The 14,402-nt window shown below is 35.9% G+C and overlaps 1 protein-coding gene across 1 annotated transcript in view; it reads left to right on the forward strand.

Moving 5' to 3' along the window:
- ARHGAP42 (Rho GTPase activating protein 42) overlaps positions 1–14,402 on the forward strand; it is a 401,124-nt gene that overhangs the window by 321,555 nt on the left and 65,167 nt on the right. The window contains exons 11-12 of the mRNA XM_043997378.1: positions 5,954–6,032; positions 7,517–7,556. Coding sequence (XP_043853313.1) covers positions 5,954–6,032; positions 7,517–7,556 — 119 coding nt within the window. The remainder of the gene's footprint in view (positions 1–5,953; positions 6,033–7,516; positions 7,557–14,402) is intronic.

The following is a 14,402-nucleotide window of genomic DNA, read 5'->3' on the forward strand; positions in this document are numbered from 1 at the left end:
AACTGGAAAGGGCTTTGTCCCAGACAACTAAGACCTGGGAAAGACTATAGCTTAAAAAGGCCAAGGTCTCCCACTGCATCACGGGCTATCTCCAGTTGTCCTGATCCATATCTTGCTGGTGGACACAGATGGCTCTGGTGGAGAGAGTGAGACTGGTGACTTTGCACAGCCCTCCCTCACTTAAATCCAATTAACTTACAAATCCTAACATCACCCCGATGTCATGGGCCTCTTCAAGAAGAAAGGACAAACAACAACAGCAACAGTAACAGCAACAACAAACCTTACAACAGATATATAACACTACCATTCACTCTTATTTATAAATTTAGGGTTATCTTTTCCCTTTATTTTACTACAAACACCACCCATCTACTAGTACTCATAACCATTCATTTGGATTGTGGTATTAGCCTCTTTACATGTCTTCCTTTCTTCTCCCTCTCTTCTATGCTAGGATAATTTTTCTTATGCATGTGTTTATATTATTCTTTTCTGAGATCACTAGTAGTTCCCTTCATGCCTACTAAGTAAAATTCAAACTCTTTTTATCTAGCATTCAGAGCCCTCCAAAATCTGGTACCTTTCCAACTTTTATATTTTTCCTATCAATTCTGTGTTCCAGACAAATTGAACAACTCTTTCTTTTACCAATATTTACTATGTTTTCAAATCTCATGCCTTCACTCAGGCTGGGCCTTGTGCCAGGAATGCCATCCCTTTATTTTTTGACCTCCTGATGGTTCTTTACAGTTCAGTTCAAAACCTACCTTTTTCAGGAAGCCTTCCCAGAATCTGCCATGTACCAAGACCTCACATCATTCATCCTTTACTTTGTGACTCTAATGCAGAGGGGACAAACACGTACTTCATGAGCCACATATGGTCTATAACACTCCTGACAGCAGTTCAATTCAGGTTAAAATGTGTGGAAAATACTTAACAAAATAAATCAAAGTATAATAAAACATAGATAATATGAATATATGGTTTTCTAAAAATCACTATGTGGCCCATAGGAATCTTTATGTATGGTTTAGTGGTCCTGTTTCTTTATGAGTTTGACACCACTTCTCTAATGAACTTAATATATTTTCTATTGGTTATTTAACCTTTTGTATTGATGTATAATCTTTTTCTTTCTTTTCTTTCTTTTTTTTTGTGGGATAATAGGGGTTAAGTGACTTGCACAGGGTCACACAGCTAGTAAGTGTCAAGTGTCTGAAGCCGGATTTAAATTCTGGTCCTCCTGAATCCAGGGCTGGTGTTTTATCCACTGTGCCACCTGGCTGCCCCCGGGATTGATGTATAGTTATTCTCCCCTTTCCCAGATTTTAAGTTTCCTGGATAGTAAGACAGTTTCACCTAAGCTCTTATATCTCCCAGTTTCTCCATGGTGCTTGGTTCCCAGTAGAGACTTAATATGTATTGCTTTTCGTCAGGACCTGTAATTTCAGTGATGTAAGGGAATTAACTCCGAAGGAATCTGCTACTATGCTAGAGGAACTTTCTGCAGCTTAGACTCTTCAAAAGTTACCTGGGTGTCCTAAGAGATTAAGTTTCTGTCTAAAAGTGACTGCTCTACTTCCCAACTGTATGCCAGGCTAGCTCTCCATATTGTATTAATGTTCTTTATGATAATAATTGTGACAAAAAGGCATCCCATTCTTCTTAACTGTGCTCAGGTTCATTTCAGGTCACTTTCCCAATGCTAACTTACTAAGAAAAATTGCTTTTTGAGGGAGAGACATGAACTCCTATTGGATTTATATTGGCTAAAACTGTATTAATATGCAGACAACATGAAAGTTATCAATATTAAGTATTGAAGTCACAATTTTTAGCGATAATTTTGAGAAAAGTGTTGACTCACTTAGTCATGCATTTGAGATTATTTCATTTTATCTAACCATCTTTTAGCTATCTGGCAAGGTTTTTTTGTTCCCCCTTTTTCTTCTGCATTCATGATTTTTATTCCAGAAATTTTAGATCATGAAATCAGGTAAAACTATGGTTTGGCTGACATACATCGTTTTGGAATTTCCATCTATAAGAGGCAGGTATTTTCTGGACAAAAAGAAATGTTCTTGCCTTAGGAAAATTGATTCAGCTCTCAGCTTATGGTGGAGCCCAAATCCCTCTTTTTCAGTAATGTGAGTTTGTAATTTGCATCAAAAAGAAGCTGGAATCTTTAAAGAATGGAATATTATGAAATGCAATGCAAAAACCCCTGATTTTTAATGAAATGCATTTTTTGAAATGCAGGAATTAGATATTTGAAATTTACTTACATTTTATGAGAAAGAAGTCAGATTTTTCAAACTTTGCTGGCCAGGACAGAATTGTTTTTATAACCATTTCTAAATAACTAGTTATCTTGGACATTCTTTCAGTATCATCTAAGCAATTAGAAGATTCTCTGCTTTGAATGTGAATATTGAAGGATTTTGTGAGATGAGAAGCTTACAAATGACCATTGTTATCTCTGCTGTTAAAAGGACAAAAAGTGATCATGTAAGGATTTTTAGCCTGCTCTAGGTAATGGTCAAGGGTACCAAAAATTAGGAAATCAGTGTATCTTTTTCTTCTATTTAACTTCTGGAAATGGGAAATGATAGTAATGGCAATAGGAAGATTATAAGAATCAAGTACCTAAAAGTGGTCTCATTCTTCATACCAATCTTATATTTTTTTAAGCTGTGTCTAGTTTTCCCCTGTTTTTTAAATTTTCTTATTTAAATTTTTTTGATAAATAAACATTTTTATTTAGAGTTTTGCATTCCAAATTACATCCATCTTTTCCTCCCTCCCCCTCACCTCCCTGAGGCAATAAGTAATCAGATATAGGTTATATATGTGCAATTATGTAAACCATTACCATTTTAATTACTTTGTATAAGAAAACTTGGACAAAATAAAAATAAATGAAAGAAAGAAAGTAAAAAATAGCATGTTCCAGTCTGTGTTCAGTCAACATCAGTTCTTTCTGTGGAGGAGGATGGTACACTTCAACATTAGTCCTTTCAGATTGTCTTGGATCATTGCCTTGCTGAGAATACTTCAGTCATTCAGAATTCTTCATCAAACAATGATACTGTCACTGTGCACAATGTTCTCCTGGTTCTGCTCACTTCACTAGACATCAGTTCATATAAGTCTTTCCAGGCCTTTCTGAAATCATCCTGCTTGTCATTTCTTAGAGCACAATATTATTCCATCACAGTAATATACCACAGTTTGTTTAGTCATTCCTCAATTGATGGACATTTCTTTAATTTCCAATTCTTAACCACCACAAAAAGAGCTGCTAGAAATATTTTTGTACAAATAGGTATTTTTCTTTTTTGGGGGAATATGAACCTAGCAGTGCTATTGCTGGATCAAAGCATATGCACAGATTGATAGCCCTTTGGGGATAGTTCCAAATTGCTCTCCAGAATGGTTGGATTTTTCACAACTCCACCAATATTGGATTAGTGTCCCAGTTTTCCCACATACCCTCCAACATCCAATGTTTTCCTTTTTTTTTGTTGTTATATTTGCCACTCTCATAGGTATGAGGTGGTACCTCAAAGTTGCTTTAATTCGCATTTCTTTGATCAATAGTGATTGAGTGCATTTTTTCATATGACTATGAATAGCTTTGATTTCTTTATTTGAAAACTGCCTGTTCATATCATTTGACCATTTATCAGTTGGGGAATGACTTGTATTTTTATAAATTTGACTCAGTTCTCTATATATTTGAGAAATGAGACCTTTATGAGAGATATTTGTTTCAAAAATTCTTTCCCAGTTTTCTGCTTGCCTTGCAATCCTAGTTACATTAGTTTTGTTTGTGCAAAAGCTGTTTAATTTTATATAATCAAAATGATCTATTTTACATTTTGTAATGCTCTCTATATCTTCTTTGGTCCTAAATTTTCCCCCTTCCATATATATCTGACAGATAAACTATTCTATGCTCTCTTAATTTGCTAATGATATCACCTTTTATGTGTGAATCATGTACCTATTTTGAACTTATTTCCATATATGGTGTGAGATGTTGGGCTATACCTAGTTTCTGCCATACTGTTTTTGAATTTTCCCCTCAGTTTTTGTCAAATAATGAGTGTTTGTTGCCAAAGTTTGGATCTTTGCATTTATCATATATTAAATTACTGAGGTAATTTACTAAGGGTAATTCATACCCATTCTATTCCACTGATCTACCAATCTTTTTCTCAGCCAGTAGCAAATTATTTTGATAAGTCCCAGTCTTATATTTTAATGCAGTAGAACATCTATAGCTCTAGCTCTAGCTTTCTTTGAGAGTCCTGGAAATAGTTTTGATTTGAATTATACCCTATTTAATTACCCTTAGTTTCCTTTTGGTGAAGGTATTAGGAAATTTCTTCAGTTATGTTAGCAAATAGCTAGATAATCACTGGAAAAGTATAGTTGTATGAATAATGATGGAATGCAATTTAAAAAATTTTTCTCCACAAAGGTAGAGAGTAATGAGAATGGTTCCAGAAACCATACATATAAACAGTGTCACTAATTTGTATCCAGACACCCTTCCTCTCAATCTTTTTCCCTGTATGTATATCTGTATTCCCTGTATGTTTGTATTTATGTATGCATGAGAGAAGGATTGATCAAATTTAACTTTGAATTATCACTTAGAAGGGTTAGCAGTGATAATTGAAACACATAAATTATTTTCAAATACATAATTTGACCCTTCTCTTTCAGTGAATATCTTTTCCTCACACATAGGATATGTAGTGCAGAAATGTTATATTTGTGATTCACTGCTTGCTCCCTTCTGATGGATTACCAAGGGTGAGCAGCAGTAGAGCAAAACAAGGGGAACAAATTACCTAGTTCAATCTCCTGAGTAGATAATCAATATGTTTACAATATGCACATTTTGTATTGATTTTATATCATTATAGCTTAATATCATCACCAGAGACCTCATTGTGGTACATTTTTAAAAGCCCTGTACTGTAGTAGACTAAGTTCAGGAGACCCAGTTTCTATTACCAGCACTTCTACTCTTGAGGGTGACCTTGAGCATTTAACTTCTCTACATCTCCACTGCTTTGTCTATGAAATTAAGTATTGGATTAAGTGAACTCTAAGGTCGCTTCAGTACTGTGATTATCTCTTCATAAAAAGTTTTCAGTCTTTTAGATTGTAGAGTTGCTATGCTTATTTTTCAAGGCCCAAAATCAGATTACTATTAGGACAATGTCTGGAATGTATAGACAAAACACAGGTGAAGTATAATTTTATCGTCTTTCTCTTTTTTAAACTTGTATTTTCTTTTCCGTTAATAAGCATTCATTGCCTCCCTCCCCTATCTTCTCCCACAATTAAAAAAGAAAAGAAAAGCCAATATTTGTTGGGTTTTTTTCCAAGGTAATTAGTGACATCTTATGAAAAATATTTTGATAACTACTGAGCTAGTCCTTCCAGACAGCACTCTATCTTAAAATACTGAATGACTTGTTTTAGTAATGAACAGATAGCTCTTAGAATTCAGAGTGTTTCTGTTCAACTGAATTTCATAAGATTGTAGATTTAGGGTAGGAAGGGACCGTAGAGTTTCTCCAGTAAAAACCCTTGAATTTTATAAATGAATAAGAGTTTCAAATGAGGGCTCAAAGAGGTTGTATGACTTGCCCATATATGACCATACATATGAGATATGTATGACCACACATGATGATAGTAGCTATAGCTAAAATGTGGAGGAGTCTGCATTCAAGTTGATTTCTCATACTATAGTATACCATAATGTTAATTCAACAACTCCAGTAAATTTATACAATGTTGCCTTTCACAAAAATAGCCAAGCAGGGGTGTTTTAGATTTACCTACCTAGGCATTTAAGAATTTTAAATCTTTTGTCTTATATAAATGTAAATGTAAATTGAACAGACAATTCTTCTTTTAATAGACATGGAATCATTACATTGCAAGCTTTCTCAGAAGCAAATAGAAAACTGTGGCTTGAAGCAATGGATGGAAAAGAACCGGTAAGAGACTTTGCATTTTATAATTTCTATATTATAAGATTGAGTAACAATAAAATACTTAAAATATTCCATATGCTTCCAAGTGGATTAGAACTATTAAAATAGAAAGTAAAAACAATAAAACAAAGCATGCCCCTTAATATTTTTCCCTTGTGTTCCTAAAGAGCTTCTAATCTCTCGCTGTCTTACCAAATCAGAATAGTAGCTTCAGCTTCTCAGGGATAGTCAGGCATCATTTTAATACATTTCTCCAAACTTGCCTTCTGGTTTCTATTAAAATGGTGGCCAGAGTAATTGTTTAAGTTCATCCAATTTAATGAAAAAGGAACATTCTTTTTGATATGATAACAAAGCAACCTGTGTAAGTAGACATTTTTCTAGTGAAACATTTGTGGAAAGCCTATATTTAAATGATGAGAAAGGAATACATCATGGTTATTTACTGAATACTCACAGGAAAGGTGTGCTGTAGTCAACAGTAACTTTTTAAGTGCCTACTGGAAGCCAGATTGTAAGGTTTGGAAATTCAAAGAAAGGCAAGAATAGTTCTTGCCCCTAAGGAGCTCACAGTCTATTGAGGGAGCAACCATGTACAAATAAGCTACACACACATCAATATACATACACACATAGAGGATAAATAGGAGATAGTTTCAGCATTAACTGAGGGCTAGGACAGGTTTCTTTTAGAAGGAGTGATTTTAATTGAGACTTGATGGAAGCCAGAGACTTTGAGAAACCAGGAGATGGAAGTGAGGAGAGAGAACATTGCAGGCATGAGGCAAGGGGGATAGATAGCCAGAAAAAAATACAGGGAGTCAGGAGACAGAGTGTCATGTTTGAAGAACAGCAAGGAGGCCAGTGTTTCTAGATCACTGACCACGTGATGGGGAGTAAGATTAAAAAATGGTGCAAAAGAAAAAAATTACAAATTATTTTTGTATATCTTGAGCCTGCAGTTCCTAAGGAGATGCCAGACAGAGGAATGGGGAGTGAGGAGGGATTCATCTTCTAAGATTCCTGAACTAGAAAGTGAATTTTGTGAACTAAGTTTTGGAGTTGAGGAATGAGAGACAGGTGAAGCTTAAGTGGGAAGATGTGCCATCCAGTGGTTCAAAGAAGACTGGTACCATAGTCAGATGGAAAAGGCTCTAACTTTTGAATCCTCTTCTTGTGTGACCTTCTGTAAGGTAATTGACCTCTGAACCCAGTTTTCCTAAGCTGTTAAACAAGAGGGTTGGATTTGGTGACATCTGAGATCTTTGCTAGCTCCAGCAATAATGTCCTATGAACTTAGAATGATACTTAAAGGTAGGAGTGTAGAGATTATAGTTGTTGAATGACCATTAATGTAATGAATAAGCAGTATGTGATATTGAATTGATGTCATACTTGTTAACCAATGTACTTATTTAATCCATTGGTTGATAATTTAGATTTTTTTTAAGAAAAATAATCATTGATTTAAATACTTTATTTTTCAGATTTATACTCTGCCTGCCATTATTAGCAAGAAGGAAGAAAGTAAGTCTTTAATAGCATAATTTTTTTTCATGTATCTTAATTGCAGTAAGGGATTTCAATCAAGTCTAGATGTTTGCCCCAGAGAAGCAGGAACACTACACATATTTGGTATAACTTAGAGATGGTGGGTTTTGTTTTACATGAAAGATTTCCTCCAGCTAGAAATTCTGTGACTTAATTAGAATAAATGAGTCACACAGTGTGTTTGGGGGCAGTAGCATATATATTGAACAGGTAAAGAAAAATAAAAATAACTCCTATGTTCAAGGTTTTGTTTGTATCTACAATGGTAAGAGATTTAATTTGTTTGGTGTGCTACAACAGTCATCCTTTAATATCTGTAGCATTAATTTCCCTACAATTTTGATCATACTAAAAGTGATTTGGCATAAAGAAAACCTTTCAGTAACCCTAGCTATAAATCTTAGCAATTATAATCCTTTCACTACTACACTTTCAAATGATGTTTCAATAAGAGTAAGGAAATACAATTTAGACCTTGGCAATTGCCATAGTTACAAAATAAGATAGACAGTTATAAATAACTGATATATGTGTGTATATGTGATATATATTTATATGTGTTGTATATATACTTATATATTGTATATACATATACACACATATATCAGTGTATATGTCTCTGTATATATATATAGAGAGAGAGACACACACACATTGTGTATGCACACACAAACACACACAAACACACACATACATATAGTGGATTTATAGCTATCACATTTTTTTATCCTGCAAAGTCTGCTTCTTAATATGGTGATGGCTCACTTTTCTGAAGGCCTCCTCCCATCTGCAACCTAGCTAGAAACTTGAAAAGCAGCAAAACAGGCCACTGAAATATGAGGATAATGTCTGCTATTAACATCATGCATTCCTACTCCATGGGAGAAGCATGCAAGTTTTATAGATGAGTTTATAAAGTTATAGTATCATTTCTTTCCAATAAAATCTTGTGTGATGTCCTAATAACTAGGAATATTTTATAGATCTTTTAGCATATAGCATCACATTAAGTTTATATTAATAATGATGATGATATTAATAGTTTACATTTATATTGTGTTTTACAGTTACAGAAACATATATTATTTTATAAACACATGAAGATATCATGGAATGTTATTTGTTTTTGCATTTTTTTAATTAAGCCTGAACAGGAACTGAGATCTTGATAGCATTTATCAAAGCACAGAAAAGCTATGATGAGGAATAACATGAGATGTGAAGGACCCTTATGCACAAAAATATAGCAACATTTTTTTTTTAGTGGCAAAGAATTGGAAACTAAGACAGTACCATCAGTTGGGGAGTAGTTGAGTAATAATAGTAATAATAACTAACATTTATGTAGTGTTTATTATGTGCCAGGTACTGTGCTATGTGCTTTCCAATTATTATCTCATTTGATCCTTACAACAACCCTGGGAGGTAGGTGTTATTATGATCCTCACTTTACTAATGAGGAAACAGAAGTTGAGTCACTTGTCAAGGTCACACAGCTAGTAAGTGTCTGAGGCTGGATTTGAAATTGGATGTACTGTCTCCAGGTCCAACATTCTATCCTCTGTGTCACCCAGCTGGTACTTGAACAAATTTTGGTATATGAGGGTAATGAGAAAACTTATGGGAACTCATGCAGAGTGAAAGAAATAAAACTATCTAATAACACAACATTATAAAGACAAACAACTCCAAAAGACAAGATCTCTGATCAGTGCAAAGGTCAAAAATGAGTATGGAGGACTGATAATGACCTAGAGAAGTAATGGACTCAAGAGGCAAAATGAGAGATACATTTTTGGACATAGATCATATGGGAATTTGTTTTTCTTAGCTATGCTTATTTGTTATACATTTATTTTATCTTGTTTATTTCTTTTACATTGGGAAGTGGATGGGAGAGCTTCATATTTGAATAAAATTAAATGAACCAAATGTCTACCATGTCTAAGTTACTGTGCTACGCAGGCTTTGGGCGGGGAGGAGAGAGAAAGAGAATGATTCACAGTTCACAGAGGGGCGGATTCAAGGAAGCCCTTGTGTATTCACCTGAGACATTTGCTATGCCTTAATGGAAAGCTTGGATTCTACAACGCAGAGGTGAGGAGAGATTGCATTGGACATGGGGGCTAGAAGAGATGGGAGATGGAATGATATATAAAGGGAATAGGTAGCAGTTTAGTTTCACTAGAAGGGAGTAAGACTGGAAAGGTAGGTGGGGAGGGAGCAGATTGGGAAGCTCTTTAAATCTGAGCACATTTGTATTTTACCCTAGAAGCAATCGAGAGGCCTTTGACATTTTTTTTTAGGGAAGGAAAGAGGTGACAAGGTCCACTTGATGTTTTAAGAATATTATTTTGTTAGCTTTGTAGAAGATAGAATTAGAAAAGGGAGAGACTGGAAACATAGAGGCTTCCTGGGAGTTTGTAGTATTAGCTCAGTCATGAGGGCCAAAACCTAGAGTAGATTGTGATTGAATGGAGAGAACAGGACAGATGTCAGAGGTGTTGGCATGGGAATAATTGTCTGGGAATAATTCAGAAGACTTGATAGCTGATTGAATGTGGGCAAGTACAGAGAGATGATTTAAGTTTGCACCACTGGAAAGATAGTGATGCCCCCAAAAGGAACAAGGAAATTTCAACAAAGAATGAAATGGGGGGAAATATAATGAGTTCTGCTTTGGACATTACTTTGAGAACCCTTTAGGAAATCTAGGTGAAAGGGGTATTGGTGAAGTTCAAGAGAGAATGTAGGATTGGATATAAGGATTTGAAAATCATGCTTAGAGATGAAAATTAAACCCTTGGGAGTAGAAAAGGTCACTAAGGGAGAGCATATTTAGAGAAGAGAACCCAATTCAAAGGCTAGTTGGACACACATTTATTTTCAGTGTTATATAACATGGATGATTTGAGCAGGAATTTTTGACCTTAAATGATAAGTCAGTAATGAAAATGATGAATTGCAAAGACAAGTAGGCATTGCTTTATTTCACCAAATTGAAGATGTACAGGAAGAACAAGGAAAGGATGCATGTCCCTTATCCAGACACTCTGAATTTCTTAATTATTGAGAGGCTGAATGAACAAGGACATGCTTTGTCAGTTATATGTAATTGTGAAGCAATTTTTAAGAAAAAAATTTCTGCCCTTATAGTTCCACTAAATTTAATAACTTTTGTGTTGTTCAATTTCCTTTTTTTTTACTTTTTTGTGCTTCCATAAAAGGCCAGGCCAAGCCTTGAGATTCTCAAAGGGAAGACAGACAAGCTGAAAGAAAATAAGTTTTACTTTTCACTAATGGCTTTTTGAATTTTTTTTGTCTTAGATCCCCACTCTGGAAAAGAATTCCTAATAATGGATGCTAAACTCGAGGAATATAGTGGTTAGAACTTCTTGTGTGCACCACTCCTTTGTTCTTCCCCCTCCTATGATGAAGATAATGGACAACTAGGATAGAGAGAATGAATTCCCAGGAACACAACAACCTGACTATTCTGTCCTTCTCTCTCCATTCTTTTTTTTTTTTTTTTTTGCGGGGCAATGGGGGTTAAGTGACTTGCCCAGGGTCACACAGCTAGTAAGTGTCAAGTGTCCGAGGCCAAATTTGAACTCAGGTCCTCCTGAATCCAGGGCCGGTGCTTTATCCACTGTGTTATCTAGCCGCCCCCTCTCTCTCCATTCTTAAGTGTCTAAACTGGGTAGGAGAGGAGAAAGGGCTAGTTGAAGTAACACTTAAAACCAATAGGAGGAAGTGAGGGCTAATCCCCTATATTAAAAAGAAGTATTTTGAGAACTGTGATGGAGTCTGACCTATAACCAGAAGAGGCCTGGTGCCCTATAACAAACTTACCTTCTCTGTGGCCCTGGTGTATCCATGAGGCACAGCTAGAGTAATAAAGAGCAAAGCAAGTTGGTTCTTTCCCAAAATGAAATGATTTGCTCACACAATAACCTTCTTTCAAAAAAGACTATCTCCCCCTCCCTTTTCTAAATTTATATTAAATTTGTATCAGTTAAATTCTTAGTGCCTCTTTTAATATTGGCACAGTAAAGTATGTAGATACAAGTCTCTTTTCTCTTTCTCGAAAATTTTCCAACTTTTCTCTACATATGATTTTCCTCGGCCTATTTCAGGACGAGTCATCCTTGTTTTCATCATGCAAAATATTCTGAGGGATTGGTCCTAAAGAAAGTTGTTGTCCCTGGAAGATGAAATCCTGACTCCTTATATACCATATCCTGACTTCTTTACCCATGTGGACATCAACAGAAACCATCAAAAGAACAAATAAAGGAAGAAGGAAGTGGAGCATAGATCTTTATTAGGAGAACAGGGAAATACAAGACTGCCAAAAATAAGGACTTCCTATGGTGTTTCTTCCTGTCTTTGCTTTGTGAACCCAATAATAAGACAATAGCTACATTAGAGCCAGACTACATCTAACAAAGCAGCAGCCTACTTTGCTGTGGGTGTGCCACTGACTTCTTAATTGTGATCTTATCCTGCCCCAGCAAAGCACTGGATTTGAAGTTCCAGTTCTGCTCCCTAATATCTTCATGACCTTGGGCAAATTATTTCCCCTTTCTAGGCTTCACTTTCTTCCCCTTCTCAAATAAAGGAGATAGACTAGATAAGTGTTCTTACCACCTTCAAAGCTCTGAGATTTAAATGTATTCATTTCCAAGGAGAGGAGGTTTTCAGCCACAGTTATTCGTTATTGTGTAAGGGAGCCAGCAAAAACTATCTGTTTTCTCTGCCCCATTAACCCTCACTTGTTTGTGTGCCTTTTCATTGCGTTTACAAGGTCCATATGAATTGGATTTTTCAATGTCCATTTAGTGGCATAAATCAAACCTTCCATTCAAGGAGTTTTAAACTGAGGAGACTGCAAAGTCCTTTGAATTTGTACGGTTGTCCTGTTCAGTTTAGCCAGTACTTTTTTTTAAAGTAATGATTAGTTTTGATTACTTGGCAAATTCTAGTTAACATGAGCATTTCTATATGCAAAGAAACCCATAAGGGAATATTGTATATAAAACTGTGAATCTGTTACTAATAATCAACATCTTAGTTTTAAAACTGTCTAGTTTATCAGCATTGCTGATAGAACCTCCTCTTCATTTCTGTGTTTTTATAAACACTCAAAAACATTCTTCTTTTTGTTTTTGACATTACCATCACTTTACCCCAATCTCCCCCCCCCCCATAACAACAACAAAAGAACCCTGAGCCTCCTTTGGGACAAATAAGTGGCGCAGTGGATAGAATACTGGCCCTGGAGCCAAGAGAACCTGAGTTCATATTTCACCTTAGACACTTACTAGCTGTGTGACCCTGGGCAAATCACTTAACTCCAATTGCCTTAAACATCTGGGGCCATCTCCAGCCCTGGTATATATCTTGCTACTGGACCCAGATGGCTCTGGAGGAAAGAGTGAGATTGGTGACCTTGCACAGCCCTCCCTCACTTAAGTCCAGTTCACTGCAAGTCATGTCATCACACCAATGTCATGGTCCCCTTCAAGAATTAAGGACCAATGATTACAAAGGCCTCTCTATGGGGTGTGGCCACTATTCTCCTCTAGGCTGACTAGCTTAACCCACCCTGCCTTCTCAGTAGCCAGTCTGGGGTCCCCCAGAGACTGGAACTTCATGGCTGTGACTCAGCATCCTAGGGGTAACCTGTGGCAGGGGGAAATAAACTCCTGGTATTCAGTGTAGAATCAATCTCCCCACTTATGTGTTTCCCATTTACACAGAATTAGCCACAAAATGTCTTTTGGCTATTAAATATAAAGCTTTGGGTTAACTATAAGGTAAAAACAAGAATAATTATTACATTTTTGTTCAGATATAAGGCAAGCAAAGGAATAATCAATAAATCACATTTAATCCACAAGTCTGTGTCTCATTCCCAACAATGCATGTAGTGTCCATGAGGGAGAGCATATACACTTATAGAAATCTAGCACAGAGTCAGATGAGTAAGGAAAATCCATGTCCTTGGGGTAACTCACAGTTTTGGACTATAAGCCTTGATATCCTTGGTCCCTTCAGGAATAATCTGCACTACAAGAAGCTGCCTTTCTGCTACCTATTTTTCTGGTTCTCTCTGTTTTGTAGGTCAAATGTGCTTTCTTCTACTCTTAAATTGATAAAACAGTAACACATTCTTTTATCTCAAAATCACCTTTATAGGACACTGAGAAAGTACATTAATGAATTGGCAAGTAATTCCCTTAAGCTGCAGAACTACAACACTTCAGCTTGGCTCTCTAGGAAATACAGACAAGAGCAGCCAAGTATCTGTTCAATAGGATTTCTTTGTAATCTAATCAGTTCTCAACATCTTGTTATGGAAAAAGACTAAAGTTGTCTCTCTGGGCAATGCAAACAAACTCTGCTCCCTTTTCTCTTAACATGGTATTACTTCATAAATTTGCTTCAGACCTACTTATATAGGAAAAACATATAGATTATCTTTCTCTCTTCTGTTTTGTAGTCTAAGATCACAGTAGAAAGCAAAGATCTTGTTCAGTTGTTTCAGTTGTAGCTGACTTTTCATGACCCCATTTTGGGGTTTTCTTGGCAGAGATACTGGAGTGGTTTGCCATTTTCATTGTCTAGCTCATTTTACAGATAAGGAAACTAAGGCAAACAGGGTTAAGTGACTTGCCTAAGGTCACATAGCTAGTAAGTGTCTGAGTCCAGATTTGAACTCCAGAAGATCAGTTTTCCTGACTTCAGGCATAGCACTCTATCTACTGCACCACCTAGTTAACTCCCAATCAACAGGATCCCAACATTTTTCTCAGCCAA

Source organism: Dromiciops gliroides, chromosome 3 (assembly GCF_019393635.1).
Source record: "Dromiciops gliroides isolate mDroGli1 chromosome 3, mDroGli1.pri, whole genome shotgun sequence".
NCBI classification, from domain to species: domain Eukaryota; kingdom Metazoa; phylum Chordata; class Mammalia; order Microbiotheria; family Microbiotheriidae; genus Dromiciops; species Dromiciops gliroides.